This window comes from Pholis gunnellus, assembly GCF_910591455.1.
Source record: "Pholis gunnellus genome assembly, chromosome: 10".
Lineage (NCBI taxonomy): Eukaryota > Metazoa > Chordata > Actinopteri > Perciformes > Pholidae > Pholis > Pholis gunnellus.
This window is the reverse complement of record NC_136537.1, coordinates 26,787,657-26,801,634: the sequence shown is the minus strand read 5'-3', so window position 1 is coordinate 26,801,634 and position 13,978 is coordinate 26,787,657. Positions and strand designations below refer to the sequence as shown.

General features: G+C 43.8%; 1 protein-coding gene across 1 annotated transcript in view; it reads left to right on the top strand.

Annotated features, from left to right (window-relative positions):
• The first annotated feature begins 317 nt into the window (after window positions 1-317).
• Window positions 318-13,978, top strand: part of abca1b (ATP-binding cassette, sub-family A (ABC1), member 1B) — a 58,302-nt gene continuing 44,641 nt past the window's right edge. Inside the window, exons 1-8 of the mRNA XM_079167395.1 lie at window positions 318-360; window positions 2,742-2,853; window positions 3,249-3,342; window positions 6,124-6,265; window positions 6,498-6,616; window positions 12,733-12,854; window positions 12,968-13,171; window positions 13,847-13,936. Of these exons, the coding sequence (XP_079023521.1) occupies window positions 2,788-2,853; window positions 3,249-3,342; window positions 6,124-6,265; window positions 6,498-6,616; window positions 12,733-12,854; window positions 12,968-13,171; window positions 13,847-13,936 (837 nt within the window). The 5' untranslated portion in view covers window positions 318-360; window positions 2,742-2,787. The remainder of the gene's footprint in view (window positions 361-2,741; window positions 2,854-3,248; window positions 3,343-6,123; window positions 6,266-6,497; window positions 6,617-12,732; window positions 12,855-12,967; window positions 13,172-13,846; window positions 13,937-13,978) is intronic.

Here is a 13,978-nt window from a genome sequence, read left to right as displayed (position 1 = left end):
CTATTATTTTCACAATGCTGTCACACAACTACTAACATACACCACCACACGTGACAACATCACGCTTGTTCTAAACGTTTTATTCTGAAGGAATAGAGCGGAAGCATCACACCTGGTCTAAACGTTTTATTCTGAAGGAATAGAGCGGAAGCATCACACCTGTTCTAAACGTTTTATTCTGAAGGAATAGAGCGGAAGCATCACACCTGTTCTAAACGTTTTATTCTGAAGGAATAGAGCGGAAGCAGTGTGGTGATCGTGCTCGTGACTCCGGTGAGTTTTGATCTGAGCTGCAGCTCTATGAGGAGCAGATGCTGCAGAGTGAAGGCGAAGGAGGACCGTGAACGCACCACGGACACGGTATTTACCTCCTCTGTGTGGACCTTTATGTTAATAGTGATAATTATGTTCTCTGATCTACTTTATGTGTATGTCAATGTCTCGCTGCTTCCGCTTTGATCCGGTTTAGAGTGTAAAAGGAGGCTCGTTCATCAGAAAGTTTGATTTGATGTCAAGTTTCATGAGAGGAGAAGAAATAGTGAACACAAGGGAAGTGAGGAAATAACTTTCTGTTTACACACTGATGTTTAGATCAAGTTATTAATCTGTGTGGGTGTATGTGTGTGTGTGTGTGTGTGTGTGTGTGTGTGTGTGTGTGTGTGTGTGTGTGTGTGTGTGTGTGTGTGTGTGTGTGTGTGTGTGTGTGCTCATCACTGTGATTCAATCAGCTCATTAGAGACAATAATCAGCACGAGCTCATATGGTATTTAAATGATATGATAATATATTTAGATGTTATACAACTTATATACACATATATATACATATATGTTGTATAGATATACTTGGAGTATCAGGAGGAGGTACTCTGTAGTATCTCTGCATCTGTTTGACCTTTGAGCTTTGTGTGTCACTCTGTGTGCCACTGTGTGTGTCTCACTCTGTGTCTCACTGTGTGTCTCACTGTGTGTCTCACTCTGTGTCTCACTGTGTGTCTCACTGTGTGTGTCTCACTCTGTGTCTCACTGTGTGTCTCACTGTGTGTGTCTCACTCTGTGTCTCACACTGTGTCTCACTCTGTGTCTCACTGTGTGTGTCTCACTCTGTCTCACACTGTGTGTCTCACTCTGTGCCTCACTCTGTGTCTCACTCTATGTGTCTCACTCTGTGTCTCACTGTGAGTGCCTCACTCTGTGTCTCACTGTGTGTGCCTCACTCTATGTGTCTCATTCTGTGCCTCACTCTATGTGTCTCACTGTGTGTCTCACTCTATGTGTCTCACTCTGTGTCTCACTGTGTGTGCCTCACTCTATGTGTCTCATTCTGTGCCTCACTCTATGTGTCTCACTCTGTCTCACTCTATGTGTCTCACTCTGTGTCTCACTGTGTGCCTCACTCTGTGTCTCACTGTGTGTGTCTTACTCTGTCTCACTGTGTGTGTCTCACTCTGTGCCTCACTCTATGTGTCTCACTGTGTGTCTCACTCTGTGTGTCTCACTCTGTCTCACACTGTGTGTGCCTCACTCTATGTGTCTCACTCTATGTGTCTCACTTTGTGTCTCACTGTGTGTGCCTCACTCTATGTGTCTCACTGTGTGCCTCACTCTATGTGTCTCACTCTGTGTCTCACTGTGTGTGCCTCACTCTATGTGTCTCACTGTGTGCCTCACTCTGTGTCTCACTCTGTGTCTCACTGTGTGCCTCACTCTATGTGTCTCACTCTATGTGTCTCACTCTGTGTCTCACTGTGTGTGCGCCTCACTCTATGTGTCTCACTGTGTGCCTCACTCTATGTGTCTCACTCTATGTGTCTCACTCTGTGTCTCACTGTGTGTGCCTCACTCTATGTGTCTCACTGTGTGCCTCACTCTGTGTCTCACTCTGTGTCTCACTGTGTGCCTCACTCTGTGTCTCACTGTGTGTGTCTCAGTCTGTGTCTCACTCTATGTGTCTCACTCTATGTGTCTCACTGTGTGTGTCTCACTCTGTGTCTCACTGTGTGTGCCTCACTCTGTGTCTCACTCTATGTGTCTCACTCTATGTGTCTCACTCTGTGTCTCACTGTGTGTGTCTCACTGTGTGTCTTACTCTGTCTCACTGTGTGTGTCTCACTCTGTGCCTCACTCTATGTGTCTCACTGTGTGTCTCACTCTGTGTGTCTCACTCTGTCTCACACTGTGTGTGCCTCACTCTATGTGTCTCACTGTGTGCCTCACTCTGTGTCTCACTCTGTGTCTCACTGTGTGCCTCACTCTATGTGTCTCACTCTATGTGTCTCACTCTGTGTCTCACTGTGTGTGCGCCTCACTCTATGTGTCTCACTGTGTGCCTCACTCTGTGTCTCACTCTATGTGTCTCACTGTGTCTCACTCTGTGTGCCTCACTCTATGTGTCTCACTCTGTGTCTCACTGTGTACCTCACTCTATGTGTCTCACTCTGTGTCTCACTGTGTGTGTCTTACTCTGTGTCTCACTCTGTGTCTCACTGTGTGTGTCTCACTCTATGTGTCTCACTCTATGTGCCTCACTCTGTGTCTCACTGTGTGTGTCTCACTCTGTGTCTCACTGTGTGTGCCTCACTCTGTGTCTCACTCTATGTGTCTCACTCTGTGTCTCACTGTGTGTGTCTCACTCTGTGTCTCACTGTGTGTGCCTCACTCTGTGTCTCACTCTATGTGTCTCACTCTATGTGTCTCACTCTGTGTCTCACTGTGTGTGTCTCACTGTGTGTCTTTATTCAGAGAGAAGTGTCTTCACTGAGCTGAGAGACGTCTCACGGAGACAGACATGTCTGTGTCCACTCAGCTGGGTCTGCTGCTGTGGAAGAACTTCACCTACAGACGGCGGCAGACGGTACGTCTGTCTCTCTGTCTCTCTGTCTCTCTGTCTGTCTGTCTCTCTGTCTCTCTGTCTGTCTGAACTGATGTGAACTGATGTGAACTGATGTGAACTGATCCAGGTCTGTGTGACTCTGGAGGATCTTGATCTGTAGTTCTGAAGGAGGTCAACGGTCACAGCCTCCTGATAACCCTGATGCATCATGGGAGATTGATTTCTGCTCTGATTGTATTTCTGAGTCGATCGATAGATAACGATTAATTATGAATGACATCATAAAGACAAGAAGCTACTTCCTGTTTCACACACACGCTCTTTACCACGTGTGTCTGTGTGTCTCAGTGTGTGTCTCAGTGTGTGTCTCAGTGTGTGTCTCATTGTGTGTTAATGGTTTCCTGTCTCTTCTGCAGCTTCAGCTCCTGGTAGAAATCATCTGGCCTCTCCTCATCTTCTTCATCCTCATCGCTGTGAGAGTCAACTATCCTCCATACGAGCAGCATGAGTGTGAGTTACCTTTATTACATCAGAGGGTTCAGGGTCCTGAGACCAGGATTCAGAAACCAGGCCTCACAGAGACCAGGACTCACAGAGACCAGGACTCACAGAGACCAGGACTCACAGAGACCAGGACTCACAGAGACCAGGACTCAGAGTGTTGTCAGTAGAAGCAGAATATTTGAGCGGTGATTCAGCTTCAGGAGCTCCAACGTGTTGAAACTCGTCTCTTTAAAGAGAGAAAAGGTCTCTTCAGGCTCTTTGAGTCAGACCTTTGATCTCATTCAACCCTCAGATCTTCACTAACAACTTCATATTATATATATATATGTATATATATATATATATATACATATATATATATATATATACATACATACATACATTTATCTATATTTTAAAGAGGAACTTTAAGCTGTGAACGAAATGATACTTGTGTTGTTTTTATGGCGTTAATATTAAACCAACAATAATCATAATAATATCAATAATGTAGATGTTGTTTATCTGACTTAGCAGCTTGCTCATTAGCTAGCTAACGTTAGCTTGCTCGTTAGCGATAGTTTGTAGACCCTGAACCTGGTTCCACTCGTCTCACTCTCTTCTTTCGTCACTGGGCTCAGAGTGAAGGCACACGTTAGTGAACATTTATATATTATTATTATATATTATATATTATTATTTATATATTATATTATATATTATTATTATATATTATATTATATATTATTATTATATAATATTATTATATATTATTATTATATATTATATTATATATTATTATTATATAATATTATTATATATTATTATTATATATTATATTATATATTATTATTATATATTATATTATTATTTATATATTATTTAATAAATAAACACATGTTGTGAAACTCCTTGTGAAATCGTGAGGATGTCGTTATTAGGGAACCAAAAAGCTTTTGAGGAACTAAAGAGCTGCAGGGACTCCATGTAGCTCCTGTAAGACAAACTGAGGGGGGAAGTCGTCCCTCAAGGTTCAGCAACATTAGGGGCGGAGTTTGTAGGGCTGAGGGTATCTGATTGGTCAAACACAGGAAACGCTCCAGTAGCAATATGAGTGATTTTATTTATTTATGATTTTATTTATTGAGTTGGAAGTGAAATTAATCAGCTGATGGACTTTAATGTATTCATTCATTCATTCACTCATTCACTCATCTATTCAAGCCCACCACATTATTTTTCAATAAATCTAAATCTATTATTTTATTAAACTTCTATATTTATTGATCATCAGCTGTGAGCCTGAAGTGAGCTGTTATCTAATCAGTGTTGATTAGAACGGTTCTGTGCTCTGCTTCAGGGGGTAAAGGTCCTAAACCTTCAGCTGATAGGGAACCAATCACAGCTTATCTACCTGTGATCTACCTTTGTTCAGGTAAACCAGGTGAACCAATGGACTGTCTGTTCCAACGCAGCAGGAAGATAAAACGTCTTCACTCACACGTGTTCATGTGTTTGTTTCTGTTCTTCAGACTCTTACTCTGGTAGAGAGATCACTTCCTGTTTGTTTCTGTTCTTCAGACTCTTACTCTGGTAGAGAGATCACTTCCTGTTTGTTTCTGTTCTTCAGACTCTTACTCTGGTAGAGAGATCACTTCCTGTTTGTTTCTGTTCTTCAGACTCTTACTCTGGTAGAGAGATCACTTCCTGTTTGTTTCTGTTCTTGAGACTCTTACTCTGGTAGAGAGATCACTTCCTGTTTGTTTCTGTTCTTGAGACTCTGGCCAAATCCCAACGTCCCCCCTAAACCCTCAAGCCCTGAACCCTCAAGGACTCACTGACGTCACCTGGTGAGTGTGTGAGTGTGAGAGGCTGTGAGGGCTCGAGATGGTGTGAATATGAACGGGACAACACTTTGCTGCAACATATCACGTTACCATGAAAACAACAACAAATATGATGTATAATTGTGTGTATTTATTGTGTACTCTGTACTCCCTGATGTTAAGTCTTCAGGATCTTTCCTCACAAGATGAAGTAACTTCATCTAATCTATTTACTCATTTTTGTCAAAACAGCTTCAATGACAAAATCTACTATTTGATGAAAACATGAATAAATATTCTCTGATTTCATGTTTATTTTTTGTTCCATCTTTAACCCTTAATGTTTCTGATTAAATGTAATACTCCAGACTGAACACTGAGCCGTCCTCTTTGTTTACCTTTTTTTTGTCTTACGGTTACCCCGTGTTTAACGTCACATTGCAATGATTTGTGGGTAATTCCCTTAGTCAAAGTCCTATGCTGACTTACGTTAAGGGTTCATAAAGGGCTCAACATGTCTGCAGAGAGCCTCAAACACTCGATGATTTGACAACGGGACAGAACTAAACACTCACGGACTTCGCGGGAGCGCGCCTCAAAGTCCGTGAGTCCGCAAGGGGGACATTGGGATTGGGCCTCTTACTTTGGTAGAGGGATCACTTCCTGTTTGTTTTCTGTCTGAAGGTCACTTCCTGTTTGTTTCCTGTCTGAAGGATTCACTTCCTGTTTGCATCCCATCTGCAGATTACTTCCTGTTTGTTTCCTGTCTGAAGCAGTCACTTCCTGTTTGCTTCCCGCCTGAAGGTCACTTCCTGTTTACTTCCTGCTTGAAGGTCACTTCCTGTTTGTTTCCCGTCTGAAGGTCACATCCTGTTTACTTCCTCTCTGACGGTCACTTCCTGTTTGTTTCCTGTCTGAAGGATTCACTTCCTGTTTACATCCTGTTTTAAGGATTCAGTTCCTGTTTACTTCCTGTCTGAAGGTCACTTCCCCAACAAGGCGATGCCGTCGGCCGGCACATTGCCGTGGTTACAGGGGATCCTCTGTAACGCCAACAACCCGTGTTTCAGGAGCACGACGCCGGGAGAGTCTCCGGGAGTCGTCGGAAACTTCAACGACTCCATGTGAGAACAAATTACTGAGGCTTTTATTCTGAAAATCTGGTCTGAACTAAAGACTAAGAACTGCTTCAACCTTTCATGTTGAATTCATTAGTTGTTATTTCAGGAAAAGAAACAAACTTTGTCAAAATAAAAGTGGAACTTCAATTAAAGTGTTAAATCCAACTTCAGATTCCGTCTCTGTTTATTTAAATCTTTTAAGTGTTTTTAACTAAAAACTCTTCTGTGTTTTTAGAATTTCTCGTCTGTTTTCGGACGCCAAGAAGATCCTTCTGTACAGTCAGAACGATAAAAACCTGGATGGATTTAAGGAGCTTGCTGCGGCTCTGCAGGGTCTGCAGAAGAGCCGATCAGGTAGGAACCAGAACTAGAACCAGAACCAGAACCAATACCTCAAGTTCAGTCGCTTCGTTACATTTAGAAAATATCATTGTGAATTTACTTCTTTAAAATGTATTTTCACTGAAGTTAAAGTCACAATAATGGAGATACTGAGGGATGGGATTAATAAAGGGAACAGATTAATACAGAAGGGAACGGATTAATGAAGTACGGAACAGTTTAGTGAAGAAGGGAACAGATTAGGGCTGGTTTTAACCTTTAATCAGGGATGGCTGGTAGAAACAATCGGCAGCCCAGGTGTTAGAGAAGTGGACTAGAGAGGTGAGAGAAGTGGACTAGAGGGGCTAGAGAAGTGGACTAGAGAGGTGAGAGAAGTGGAATAGAGAGGTGAGAGAAGTGGACTAGAGGGGTTAGATAAGTGGACTAGAGAGGTTAGAGTAGTGGACTAGAGAGGTTAGAGTAGTGGACTAGAGAGGTTAGAGAAGTGGACTAGAGAGGTGAGAGAAGTGGACTAGAGAGGTTAGAGAAGTGGACTAGAGAGGTTAGAGTAGTGGACTAGAGAGGTTAGAGTAGTGGACTAGAGGGGTGAGAGAAGTGGACTAGAGGGGTGAGAGAAGTGGACTAGAGAGGTTAGAGAAGTGGACTAGAGGGGTGAGAGAAGTGGACTAGAGGGGTGAGAGAAGTGGACTAGAGGGGTGAGAGAAGTGGACTAGAGAGGTTAGAGAAGTGGACTAGAGGGGTGAGAGAAGTGGACTAGAGAGGTTAGAGAAGTGGACTAGAGGGGTGAGAGAAGTGGACTAGAGAGGTTAGAGAAGTGGACTAGAGAGGTTAGAGTAGTGGACTAGAGGGGTGAGAGAAGTGGACTAGAGAGGTTAGAGTAGTGGACTAGAGAGGTTAGAGAAGTGGACTAGAGAGGTGAGAGAAGTGGACTAGAGGGGTTAGATAAGTGGACTAGAGAGGTTAGAGAAGTGGACTAGAGAGGTTAGAGTAGTGGACTAGAGAGGTTAGAGAAGTGGACTAGAGAGGTTAGAGAAGGTTCTCTCCAGTTTATGTCTGTCTGCTACCAGAGGATAGTATTCGTATCTGTTTTAATTTATAAACAGAGGTACAAACTAATCAGAGGTAACGAAGAAGACAAAGATGTGGGCCCTTGAGGGTCTAGGATCCCTAGGAAGATCTTTAAAAATCAACTTTAAGATGTAGATCTACAGTGAATTTTAGCATTGAGATGAAGGGAAAACTCACCCAAGAATGAGTGTAATGTCACTAAAGGGAACAACCACAGTCTCACTATCACACCATTGTGTGGTCGGGCTGAACCCTAAAATAAAGTATTTATAGTTAATTAATCTTAATCCTGAACATATGAAACACAGATAATTAAATATATAAAAAGGGTTAAATCATGAAGTTATTTCAGGACATTGAGACTCTGCAGCAGCTTTGGTCGTCCCCCTTCTGGAGATGGATTCTTCAGCCTCATTGAACTAAAAGAATTTCTTTTGTGTGTTAATTATCAGTTTTTTTCTCTCCGCGGGGAGCGTTTCTATTCTCTACCTGCTCCGACCTGTGGAGCTTTATTCCCTCTAATCACATCTGATCAGGTCGCTCAGTTCGTGAGAAGGTGTGATGTGAGCGGGGGAGGTGAGGCGAGCCCCTGCAGGTCTACCTGGTAAAACCTTCTCAGGTGATCTCACCTGTTCAGGTCTACCTGGTAAAACCTCAGGTGATCTCACCTGTTCAGGTCTACCTGGTGGGCAGAGTTCTGTTCAGTCTAAAGGCAAGGCAAGTTTATTTGTATCGCACATTTCAACAACAAGGTGATTCAAAGTGCTTCACATAAAACCATTAAAAGCATCAAAACACGAGGCAAAAGAAAATGAGATTTAAAAACAATTAAGAACATTCATTGAAACATTAAAAACAGTCATTTAAACACTAAAAAGCAGTGTAAGAAATAAATACAGCAGTAAAATGCAGAAATGTATTAATATCCTTGAATCTGGTTCAATTAAAGGCAGCAGCAAACAGAAAAGTCTTCAATTTAGACCACAACCAGAGCCCTCAGACCAGAACCTTTAGTCTTATTTTTAGTCCTGGTGTTCGTCCTCGTGTTTGTCCTAGCTTTAGTCTTTAGTCAGAACCAGAGACCTCAGACCAGAACCAGAGACCTCAGACCAGAACCAGAGACCTCAGGCAAGGACCAGAGGCCTCAGCAGGTCGGTCAGCAGGTCTCCTCTCTTCCCGCTGAGCGTGAGAGTTCAGAGAGTTTGCTCAGCTGCAGATTTTGACTCACATGCAGAAGGTTACAGGTCATTGAGTTCTGGTTCTGGTTCATTTAACTTGTGAAATCGTTATTGAAGCTGCAGAGTTCTGATCCGTTCATACAAAACCATTCAAAAGATCCTCGGGGCAACATTTAAATAAGAAGAATAAGTTAAAGAAACTGGAAGGTTAGATTTAAATAGGAACAGCTTCCTGTTTCAGTGTCAACAGTTTCACAATAAAAGCAGCCTGTGACAAGCTGGAGTTCACTTCAGCAAAGCTCTTCTTCAGACTTCATCATAGAAATAGAAGGTTAGTCTCTACAGTTAGAACTGTGGGAATATCAGCTGATCTATTCACAGTTTAAACTTCTTCATTCTAACCATTGAGTATACGGCTGTCCTAGTTTAGTCCTTATGTTAGTCCTGGTGTTAGTCCTTAGGTTAATTCTTATGTTAATGCTGGTGTTAATCCTGGTGTTAGTCCTGTATTAGTCCTGGATTTAGTCCTGGTGTTTGTTCTAGTTTTAGTCTTATTTTTAGTCCTGGTGTTAGTCCTGGTGTTTATCCTAATTTTAGTTTTAGTCCTGGTGTTTGTCCTAATTTTAGTTTTAGTCCTGGTGTTTGTCCTAGCTTTAGTCTTATTTTTAGTCCTGGTGTTAGTCCTGATTTAACTTTCAGCACAATGTCTTGGAGGGTTGATACTAGCATCTGATTGGCTGAGAGTTGTCTGGTTGAATAATTTCTCTGGATGTTTGTGAGTGAATCCAACGTGTTTCTCTGTTGGAGCATTCAGAGGAAACTGTTCCTAGTTTGAACCAATCACGTCACTCAGAGCTGCTGATGTCAGACAGCTCTACATGTCCTCTGACCCGTCACTAACAGAGTTATAGATGAATATGATATAAACAGAGTTATAGTTAAATATGATATAAACAGTTATTGTTACAGTTTGCGTCACAGCTGCCTCTTTAAACCTGTAGAAGAAGAAAAGACATGAAACATAAAGCACAAAGAGATGCAGGTTTCTTCCTCTGAGCTCCAGCAGAGGATTGACAACATGCAGCTGATAGTCCTCACCAGCTCATTTACATACTGACACACCCCTAGGAACGCCAAATATGGTCATCACAACCCTTAATAGTCCTGTATAGTCTTTCACCTGTAGCCTCAGGGTTCTCTCACCTGTAGCTGTCTGTCTCACCTGTATAATCTGTCTCACCTGTAGCTGTCTGTCTCACCTGTAGTGGTCTGTCTCAACTGCAGCCGTCTGTCTCACCTGTAGCCGTTTGTCTCACCTGTAGTCATTTGTATCACCTGTAGCCTTAGGCGTCTGTCTCACCTGTAGCCGTTTGTCTCACCTGTAGTCGTTTGTATCACCTGTAGCCTTAGGCGCCTGTCTTACCTGTAGCTGTTTGTCTCAACTGTAGCCGTTTGTCTCAACTGTAGTCGTTTGTCTCACCTGTAGTCGTTTGTATCACCTGTAGCCTTAGGCGCCTGTCTTACCTGTAGCTGTTTGTCTCAACTGTAGCCGTTTGTCTCAACTGTAGCCGTTTGTCTCAACTGTAGTCGTTTGTCTCACCTGTAGTCGTTTGTATCACCTGTAGCCCTAGGCGTCTGTCTCACCTGTAGGCGTCTGTCTCACCTGTAGTCATTTGTCTCACCTGTAGTCATTTGTATCACCTGTAGCCTTAGGCGCCTGTCTTACCTGTAGCTGTTTGTCTCAACTGTAGCCGTTTGTCTCAACTGTAGTCGTTTGTCTCACCTGTAGTCGTTTGTATCACCTGTAGTCGTTTGTCTCACCTGTAGTCGTTTGTCTCACCTGTAGTCGTTTGTATCACCTGTAGTCGTTTGTATCACCTGTAGTCGTTTGTCTCACCTGTAGTCGTTTGTCTCACCTGTAGTCGTTTGTATCACCTGTAGTCGTTTGTCTCAACTGTAGCCGTTTGTCTCACCTGTAGCCGTTTGCCTCACCTGTAGTCGTTTGTCTCACCTGTAGTCGTTTGTATCACCTGTAGCCGTTTGCCTCACCTGTAGTCGTTTGTCTCACCTGTAGTCGTTTGTCTCACCTGTAGTCGTTTGTCTCACCTGTAGTCGTTTGTATCACCTGTAGTCGTTTGTCTCACCTGTAGTCGTTTGTCTCACCTGTAGTCGTTTGTCTCACCTGTAGTCGTTTGTCTCACCTGTAGTCGTTTGTATCACCTGTAGTCGTTTGTCTCAACTGTAGCCGTTTGTCTCACCTGTAGCCGTTTGCCTCACCTGTAGTCGTTTGTCTCACCTGTAGTCGTTTGTATCACCTGTAGCCGTTTGCCTCACCTGTAGTCGTTTGTCTCACCTGTAGTCGTTTGTATCACCTGTAGTCGTTTGTCTCACCTGTAGCCGTTTGCCTCACCTGTAGTCGTTTGTCTCACCTGTAGTCGTTTGTCTCACCTGTAGTCGTTTGTCTCACCTGTAGCCGTTTGCCTCACCTGTAGTCGTTTGTATCACCTGTAGTCGTTTGTATCAACTGTAGTCGTTTGTCTCACCTGTAGCCGTTTGCCTCACCTGTAGTCGTTTGTATCACCTGTAGTCGTTTGTATCAACTGTAGTCGTTTGTCTCACCTGTAGCCGTTTGCCTCACCTGTAGTCGTTTGTATCACCTGTAGTCGTTTGTATCAACTGTAGTCGTTTGTCTCACCTGTAGTCGTTTGTCTCACCTGTAGTCGTTTGTCTCACCTGTAGTCGTTTGTCTCACCTGTAGTCATTTGTCTCACCTGTAGTCATTTGTATCACCTGTAGCCTTAGGCGCCTGTCTTACCTGTAGCTGTTTGTCTCAACTGTAGCCGTTTGTCTCAACTGTAGTCGTTTGTCTCACCTGTAGTCGTTTGTATCACCTGTAGTCGTTTGTCTCACCTGTAGTCGTTTGTCTCACCTGTAGTCGTTTGTATCACCTGTAGTCGTTTGTATCACCTGTAGTCGTTTGTCTCACCTGTAGTCGTTTGTCTCACCTGTAGTCGTTTGTCTCACCTGTAGTCGTTTGTCTCACCTGTAGTCGTTTGTATCACCTGTAGTCGTTTGTCTCAACTGTAGCCGTTTGTCTCACCTGTAGCCGTTTGCCTCACCTGTAGTCGTTTGTCTCACCTGTAGTCGTTTGTATCACCTGTAGCCGTTTGCCTCACCTGTAGTCGTTTGTCTCACCTGTAGTCGTTTGTATCACCTGTAGTCGTTTGTCTCACCTGTAGCCGTTTGCCTCACCTGTAGTCGTTTGTCTCACCTGTAGTCGTTTGTCTCACCTGTAGTCGTTTGTCTCACCTGTAGCCGTTTGCCTCACCTGTAGTCGTTTGTATCACCTGTAGTCGTTTGTATCAACTGTAGTCGTTTGTCTCACCTGTAGCCGTTTGCCTCAACTGTAGTCGTTTGTCTCACCTGTAGTCGTTTGTCTCACCTGTAGTCGTTTGTCTCACCTGTAGTCGTTTGTCTCACCTGTAGTCGTTTGTCTCACCTGTAGTCGTTTGTCTCACCTGTAGTCGTTTGTCTCACCTGTAGCCTTAGGCATCTGTCTCACCTGTAGTCGTTTGTCTCACCTGTAGCCTTAGGCGTCTGTCTCACCTGTAGCCGTTTGTCTCACCTGTAACCGTTTGTCTCACCTGTAGCCTCAGGCATATGTCTCACCTGTAGCATAAGACGTCTATCTCACCTGTATTGCCTGTCTCACCTGTAGTCGTTTGTCTCACCTGTAGCCGTTTATCTCACCTGTAGCTTCAGGCGTCTGTCTCACCTGTAGCATAAGACGTCTATCTCACCTGTATTGCCTGTCTCACCTGTAGCCTCAGGAGAAGGCTTCTCTGAGGATAGAACCTTTGATCTTCTTTCTGATTTCTTCAGGATTCAAGTTGAAGAACTTCCTGCGAGACAACGAGACTTTGTCTCTGTTCCTGCTGAGAAACGCCTCGTTGTCAGAACACGACGTCCAACAGATCAGAGACGCCGACGTCGAGCTGGAGAAGGTGAGGACACCTGATCTTATTCATATATATATATATATACATACATGGACTAAACTATTATCAGATAAGTTCACCTGAGTTGACCTGGTACTATTGAGGACTTTCCATCTCAGGTGCTGCTGAAAGGTTTCGGGGTCCACCTGAGGGACATGTGTCCCAGGAAGGGGGGCGAGTGGAGTGTGGAAGACTTTGTGACCATCGCGGACCAAAAGGTGTCGACGCTGGTACAGGAAGTCATCTGTCGGGCGCCACCCACCTGGCTGAACCTCGCTGAGGAGCACTTCCTGGACAACCTGGACTTCCTGAAGCCCATCCAGGTGAGAGCCTCAGGTCACATGGCAGCGCTCTGGTTGGTGGAGACAGTCTGAGAGTAGTGAGCTGATAGAGACCAGATGTTTGTGTTTTGTTCACCTGTAAAATAAAACACCTTTATTCATTATGAATAAGTCTTTTAACAGAGGCCACATGATCTAAAGGTCCTCTTACCGGCTTCTTCCTGAGCTCTCAACTGTGTCTTTTCCTTAAGAGCCGTTACAGTATTTAAAGTTGTGTTGTGAGACATTGTCTCCTGAGGACACACTGAAGGTGTGTGTTCAGAGCGTGGGACGTTGTTCCCTGAGGACACACTGAAGGTGTGTGTTCAGTGTGTGGGAGGAGGCGTGTCCCAGCATGTCCGTCTGCAGGATCAGTTTTCGTAGCCTGGAGGACTTGTTTGCCGTCTGAGAGGCGTCGCGTCTTTTGTCTCCAGAAATCTACGAGCTGCTGACTGACTGTGTGAAACTAAAGTGTTTCCACGGCGACATAGACAGAAATCCTTTCAAATCCTTCAGACAGAACTCTGGGAGAAAAAAAACCTTGAGTTTCTAGTTTATTGAGTTTAAAGATATTATGAAGACTATAAATACTGTTTATATATATGATATTATATATACTATACTTATATATACTATAATACTGATACTTCCTGTATATTATGTCTCTTTGTGTCTCAGAGGGACGTGAGGTCCGACCCAGAGGCCGTGAAACTGGTTGCCAGGGCAACCAACAACCTCCTGGACAGTCTGGGTTCACTGGCGGTCGAGGTGAGACACACACCTGGACCCCCCCACACCTCCGTGAGGACA